This window comes from Brassica napus, chromosome C3 (assembly GCF_020379485.1).
Source record: "Brassica napus cultivar Da-Ae chromosome C3, Da-Ae, whole genome shotgun sequence".
Lineage (NCBI taxonomy): Eukaryota > Viridiplantae > Streptophyta > Magnoliopsida > Brassicales > Brassicaceae > Brassica > Brassica napus.
The window spans coordinates 40902207-40909655 of NC_063446.1; the positions used below are offsets into that span (position 1 = coordinate 40902207).

General features: G+C 34.4%; 1 protein-coding gene across 2 annotated transcripts; it reads right to left on the reverse strand.

Moving 5' to 3' along the window:
- Positions 1–4424: 4424 nt before the first annotated feature.
- LOC125583573 lies at positions 4425–7239 on the reverse strand. Of its 2 annotated transcripts, XM_048750734.1 has the most exons (6): positions 6803–7239; positions 6601–6730; positions 6405–6524; positions 6140–6316; positions 5803–6036; positions 4425–5708 (listed from the first exon to the last, which is right to left on the reverse strand). In XM_048750734.1, exons 2-6 carry the CDS (start codon positions 6685–6687, stop codon positions 5460–5462), a joined length of 867 nt encoding a protein of 288 aa, XP_048606691.1. In that variant the 5' UTR covers positions 6688–6730; positions 6803–7239; the 3' UTR covers positions 4425–5459. The 2 variants fall into 2 exon arrangements, with proteins under 2 accessions (XP_048606691.1, XP_048606692.1); XM_048750735.1 differs by having other exon boundaries at positions 6601–7239.
- Between the last annotated feature and the right edge of the window lie 210 nt (positions 7240–7449).

Here is a 7449-nt window from a genome sequence, read left to right on the forward strand (position 1 = left end):
ACCGCTGGTTTGGGCGAGTCTGGAGCTAGCTGCTCCACAAGTTCTACTAAATATGGTGGTGTAAAGAAAATTGTGTCTGTTACGGTGTCCGAGCTAAATGCATACGCTCTCAATGCTTCTAGCAGTGTGACATATTGTAATGCGTGTTGACAAGGCGGAAATAACCACCCCAGTGGTAATTCTATGCCTGGCGCAGTGGCGCTATATGTGTGTCCTGCATCTGCTCAGATGGTTAGAAGTTAAAAGAAACTGACATAGCTATAGGCAGTGGTGAAATCCCTGTGAACCCAACGCCTCTGCTGAATGAAACCACAACAGCTGCTCAAACAACTCTGATGAAAGCTTAGCTGCATAAGTTACCCATATATAGTTTCCTGCATTTTCTGAAACTTCATTTGCATTGTCTTTTTCAAGACATCGTTTGGTCTCAATTTCATGTTTCCAACTTATTTATCAATAAAAGCATATTTCAATATTGGACCGGATACACATCAATTTCTTATAGTTCATTGATGTGAATAGATCACTAACCATTTGTTTTCTTTTTACCTGACGAAGTACATATTTACTGTGTAAGTTAGAATTACCTTTGACAATTTTTACGAAAATTTGAATGAAAATTATTTTTAACATGATCTTCTAAATTATTTTTTAAATGAAATTTCAGTAAGTTTAGTTTTGAAAATGCAAATATTTAATTTAATTAAAGATAGTTATATTTGTTTGTAAAAAAGAAAATAAAATAAAGCATCTATGCGTTGGAAATCTGCACTTTATGCCACACACCTAAGTGGTCCATGTCTATTTTGTGTGAGCTTAAAAATTTAATCGATGTTAAAACAGACCAAAGCAAAAAATTACTAATAGCCAAAAAGTTCATATACTCATAACCAAACAAATTAAAACTAAACCAAAACCGTAACAAAAACAAATTAGATACCGGAATATCTAAAATATAGCTTATATATCTAAAAATATTAGCTTTACAGTATTTAGTTTTAAATAACAAAATATCCTTAAACACTATAATAAACCATTATTTGAATATCTCTTCTTTTATTTGATGTTTTTATCCGAACAACATGAATTATTAAATATTTAATCCAAATATCCAAATTATCTACCTTTTTAAACGAATTATTAAAATTTACTTAAAAAGTCAGAACTAAACCAAATTGGATCCAATATTAATAATTTATAGAACTTTTATAATAAATTAATAAATTTCGTCGGTCCTAAATTAGACTCAAAATATCACATAACAATAAAATAATAAGATAATATGTATCAAATAAAATCAACTATTTTCTCATTTAAATCATATAGAAAATATTTTCTGTATACTAAATAGTATAAAAGCAATATGAAAGTCAAATTTAATTTTTTTAAATAATACGTATAAAATCAACTATTTTCTTATTTTATACAAAATATATTCCAAAATATAAAAAATCTAAGAAATAAATCTTTACATAAATTAATTACTCTATAAACTAATAAAATATTTGTCCCAACATTAGTAATTTATATAACTTTTATAATAAATTCAATTTAAAATAAAATTTTTATCATTTATTTTCAAAACCTAATTATGAATTCAAATAACATGATTTATCTGATTTTAAAAATAATCACAAATAAAATTCAAACAAGCATATATATAGTTACAATTTGTATAGGTTTTCCTTTACTTACCTATTTTAAGTAATTTTTATCATAGTAAATAACATATTTCCTCATTGTATGACTTAATAATTTAAAGAAATAGAAAATCAATAAGTGTTGCCAAATTCAAAAAACTAACAAATAAAATTAATTCATGTTTTATGTGTTTAACATAATTGAGTACAGTTTTAAAATAATTTTACTTATTAAAAAGTTAAAATTGAACATATATTGAGGACAAAGTAAAATAATAATATAAATAATAAAAATGCAATGAAAATAGAGAAAGTTTTTAATTGATAATAAATTAGGAATTTTAAATATTTTATTAAAAACTAATGCAGACTTTTTTTCCATTCAAGAATTAATATTAGGAAAAACAAACAATTTTGACAATAAAACAAAGCTGTAACAAGGCTAAACATTTTTGCATAATGGAAAACAATGACTATGGTAGAGGTAACTATCTTGGTAAGTATCTCTATGCCATAATTTTACTATGCATAGCATAACATGAGGAATGTATGAAATTTATGGATCGTCATGAACGACAAACCGACATGTCTGAAGCTGACAAATGATGGAGTCGACTAAGCATTGCTTATGTAATATCTCTATATTAAAAAATAAGTGTTATAGAACTAATATAATATTTATAATGCCACCAAGAAAGCTCCATATCAATAATCTGGAAAATTGTTGCATTGATTGTTATTACTATAAAAAATGGTAAAGTTCTTGGAGTTGGTTTTATGGTGACTAACAAGTGTCTACACTCATCGACCGCTACTCAATTTTCAAATTTTCTGTTTTCAATGTTTTTTAATTTTGATTAGGTTTACTTTACGTTCTTCGCATTCAATATAACATTCTACTTTAAATAAGAAATGTAGTTTTAAATAATCACCACTTCCACTCGAATACCATATCGAAAAATTATGATTTCAACATAAATTACTCACAACTCAATCCTTCTAAACCCAAAATATTACAAATCACCTGAATATTGGATCAAATTTTTGTTAGAGGAAACAACATGAAGACCATTCGAAGTCTTCACAACATATCAACGCCACAATTCTTTAATATAGAAACAACTATTTAATTTTAAATATATCTTATCACATATAATCTCTCTATACTTCAAATTTTCTGGAAAACAAAAATCATTATCATATACTTCTCTTCCAAATGCAAATTTAAAACACAAATCCCAAAATCACACAAAAAATAATACCATAAATCACATATAAAGAATATCCCGCCCGTACCCCCTAGTATGTGATAAACAAACAGAAAAGATTTTAGAGATTTTTTTTAAAAAAGTTAAAGAATTAGGCTGTTTTTTGTTTGTTAAGAGATGGGTTGTTGAGTCGGTTAGATTGATGTGTCAAAGACAAAATATTCCAAAATTACATCATAGCAATTGATTTCCATTTTCTTAAGTAATTATCCAGATTATATGAAAAGGTTCATCACAACTTATCCATCCTTTACCTTAAGTGGCATGGCTTGGTTTGGACCAGTACGCACTGGGGTGGAGCTACTTGAGGACTTGCCCAATCTAACATGTATAAAACTCTTTTATTCGCAGACCGTTGTTGCTTACGTAATCGATTTAATTGGATAAAGAACAATATAGAATTTTTATACGCACGTTGTGTGGTTTGTTTAACTATTACCTTTCAAAAAAAAAACCCAAACGCTCTCTAAAAACCCTAGCCGCCAGAGGCCGTTGTGGCCTTCTTCCCCTCCTCCGCCATGGAGTCCGGTCAGTTGCTGGAACCTGAACTTCCAGAACCACCCGACTTTCTATCTTCCCCCATTAGAGCCTTTCTCTCCAAAGATCTTCTGCAACCGTCGAAGTTTTCATCTCAAGCAATTCCTTTTACTTTGCCGGAGTCTCCATCTCAAACAGACCGTTCACCTCTGAAAAAGTTTCCATCGTCTCCTTTCATCTCCCCGCTCTGGCCCCTTCAACAGAATCGTTTTTGAATCTAGATCTAGATCTGGGATTTTTTCAAGTTCCAGTATACTTTGATTCAAGGATTCTTAGGCCTTCCATCTCTTCTATGACCTCGACCTCCTGGATTCTGGAGCTGGGCTCCTTTAATTCAATCTTGGAGGCTGGTTTGTTGGTGTTTGTTATTGGGTCCTTCAGTGACTTTTTTTACTGCAGTACGCAGTCTCATTACCGGGTTTTCTCCGGTTCGTTATACCGACGTCATGTCGTCTCCATGTCAGCACGTGGACTGGGCTTCCAGCAGGTCCTATTCCGTCCTAGCTCTCCCCTCTCCTTTTATTGTGTTTCAGGTTCACCTTAGCTCGTTATTTTCCCCTTATTCCTCTTCTGATGAATGGGATAGAAAGCTATTTTTCTGGGTGACATTGGAATTGAGGAACATGGGTTTATTTGGTGATGTACTGATGGACATAGCTTATTTTGTCTCCACCTTTGGTGTTCCTTGTGTCGTTTCGGTGCGATTTATTAGTGGTGTGCAGTCTTACTGTTGTGTGCAGTCTTACTGTTGTATGCAGTCATGTTGACTTGTCTTCATTTGAGTTCTTGGTGCTGTGTATTTGTTCTCTTTTGGTGGTAGTTGAAAGAGAAGTTCATTGGTATACTTAACCGGATGAATATGATTATGGTGGGTATAGATTACCCGTTTGTCTCCTTGTTGGAGCAGTCTTTTTTCCCAATATTTCTTCATGCATGGAGTGAATTGGATGAACAAGCATTGTTGGTATTGCAAGGATCTTCCTCCCAGCGAATGCTCTCTGCGTATGGTGTAGTATGTGTAGTCTTATGGGTTACACTAGATGCGATCTTTCAGAATGTCTATGAAACTATTGTGATGCAATTTCTTATGGCTTCTTTTTATGATTTGTATCGCCATTCTATTGTTTCCTTTACCAGTGTTTGGTTTGTTTGGCTCAATGCAGTCTTGTTGTATTCTCCTTTAATGGAGTTTAAACTCTTCTAAATTAAATGCAAGTATGGTTTGATCCAAAAAAAAGAATTTTTATACGCACGCCTAGTTGCTTACACCATGATCGATTTGAATCAAAGAATTCTTGTTACATATTTTGCAATCACCTTCCAATAATCCATCTGGATCCTTTATCCCAAATTGATTGTACACTACAAGAAAACACCGGGATTCCGACGACAAATATCGTCGGTATGTCTTTCGAATAACGGTATTCCGAGGACATACCGACGAGAATGGTCGTCGGAAATTTCTCGTCGGAAATTTCTCGTCGGAAAGTAAAATTTCCTCGGAATTTCCTCGGAAAATTCCGAGGGAATACCGAGAATTAAAGATTCCGAGGACATTCCGAAGAAAAATTTCCTAGGACTGTTCGTTGGTATCTCCTCTGATATTTCCGATGGAACGGTCCTCGGATATTTCCGATGGAACGGTCCTCGGAAACATTCTGAGAGAAAAAAGGTATCGGAATATTCTGACGAACTTCGGCCGTCGGAATATTCCGAGAAACCTTTGCCGTCAGAATATTCCGAGGAAGTGTATCCGTCGGGATATTCTGAGGAGATATGCCCTCGGAATTCCTCGGAATATTCCGAGGAAGTTGTCGTCGGAATATCCCGAGGGATACACTTCCTCGGAATATTCCCAAAAATAATTTTTTTAAAAAAATTAAAAATTTATTTATTTTAATTGAAATTTGAAAATATAAAATTAAAATTGAAATAGAAAACATATTAGATACTATTTAAAGTTGTACATACCAAAATAAAACATTCAGAGTTTTTGAAAAAAAAAAGAAAGAAACTACGGGAACTGCTTGTTCGGGTACATCCTCTTCATCATCTCCATCATTTGCTCGTTCTGCTTCCTCGTTGCCTCCCATCCCGCCTCTTGATCCGCCATCTTTTGCTCCAACGCAGCTATGCGGACATCTTTGTCCTTCAACTGGTCCATAAGCACTTTTGGATCAACATAGGGCTGTGGTGCAAAAAGAGTAACCGACCGGGCTCGACGACCCAAACCGACCAAACGTCTCTTTTTCTTTGGAACCGACTGAAATAGAAAATAAACAAATTTAAATAATAGAAAAGATGATAAAATAAAAATAAAGAAATAAATGAATTGAACTTTTTTATAAAGAACATACCGATTCAACGATTTCGTTGATTCGAATCCGGGACAAATTGGTCGAAGCCGTCGAAGTGGCGTCCAGGTCGGTTTGAAGCTGAGATAGACGGGTCTCTTCGTTTTTCTTCTGAGTTTCGATCAGGCTGAGCACATCCCTCACAACACCATCATCAATCTCCCCGGTGTGCTTGTGGGTATGCGCCGTCTTCATTAGGACGAAATCATCAACCGGCTCGCCATCATTTTCATCCGCCTTGAAAAAAACAAAAGCTAAACAAACATTAGAAATTAGAAGAAATGCATAAAAAATAAAATAAAAATACTTAAATAATTAAAAAAAGAGAGATTGAACTTACCAAGCGATCCCCCAGAGTGGCAATAGTCTGGGCACCCAAATTGTGCTTGTACATGCCTTTCCCGCCACGATCGCTCTTGCGATTGGCGGAGTTGGTCACGGAGGTAGCTTTCGTCTCGTCCTTATCCCAATGCACACACAACTCCTCCCAGACCGTGTTGTTGATCGACTTTGGGACCTTTTAATAAAAAAAATATAAAATAGTTTAATAAATCCAAAAATAGTTTAATAAATTCAAAAAATTGTTTAATAAATTAAAAAAAAACCTGGTTGATGAGCCACTTCTGCTTCCACTCGTAGATCTGCTTCCCATAGTTGTCCATAACTTTATGGACGAAGGCGTCACGGATAAAGTTCGTGTGATCGGGATTCCAGGTGAACTCTTGCTGAAAAAAAAAACACAATTTGTAGAAATTTTATATTAAAGATTAAAAATATAAGTAAAAAAATTAGAATACTTACCGCAAACTGACGAAACCACATTTCCTGGTCCTCGGCAGGGAAGTGAGTGAAAGTCGGATATCCCTTGCTGAGGTTCGAGTACATCATATTGTTGATCCATGCGCTGATCTCGTTCCCGGATCAGTTGAACCTAATATAAGAAACAAATTATTAATAATGAATCAAATTTTAATGAAAGGAAAAAAAAAAGACTTTTAATTACCATGTTTGACGTCGTCCCTTTGGACACGGACTGAGATAGGGAAGATGCTCACGACCGGGCTGTTGAACCAACTGGGCAACAGTCATCACTCCCGGAACGACTGGAGGAGCGGGAGGGGGTGCAGCAGTGGGAGGGGGTGCAGCAGCGGGAGCAAAAACCGGAGTGGGAAATGAAGAATTCCGAGAGTGCCTGCTCGACCCCCGAGAGTGGCTGGACGAACCCCAAGAGTGGCTGGACGAACCCTGAGAATGGCTCTCCGTACCACTACGACCTTGTGGTGAGGCACGACGAGATCGAGACCGGGTCTGATCACCAGTAGACCTGTAAATTAAAAAAACATATTTAAAAATAGTTTTAATAAATATTAATTGAAAAAATATTTAAAATTAGTCGATTTTATAAATACAAAAATAATAAAAAAATTATAAAAAAGTTATTAATCAATTCAACACAACAAATTATCCAACCAAATCACAATTCTAAACCTATTACACAACCAAATCACAATCCTAACCAATCACCCTAACAAAAATCTATCAAAAACTTATAAAATCATCAACTCTACTTAAAACCCTAACAAATAGAACCTAAGAGAGTGGGATATGGTCCTTACATGATTTGTGTAAGAATAGAGAGAATTCACCGGA

What these genes read in the sequence shown, in the direction of transcription:
- LOC125583573 (XM_048750734.1), bottom strand. Translation starts at nt 6,687, where the DNA reads ATGATGTACTCGAACCTCAGCAAGGGATATCCGACTTTCACTCACTTC. An exon ending in AGAAGTGGCTCATCAACCAG is followed by an intron (nt 6,317 to 6,404) that starts GTTTTTTTTTAA and finishes TTTTATTAAAAG; the next exon opens with GTCCCAAAGTCGATCAACAA. An exon ending in CCACTCTGGGGGATCGCTTG is followed by an intron (nt 6,037 to 6,139) that starts GTAAGTTCAATC and finishes GTTTTTTTCAAG; the next exon opens with GCGGATGAAAATGATGGCGA.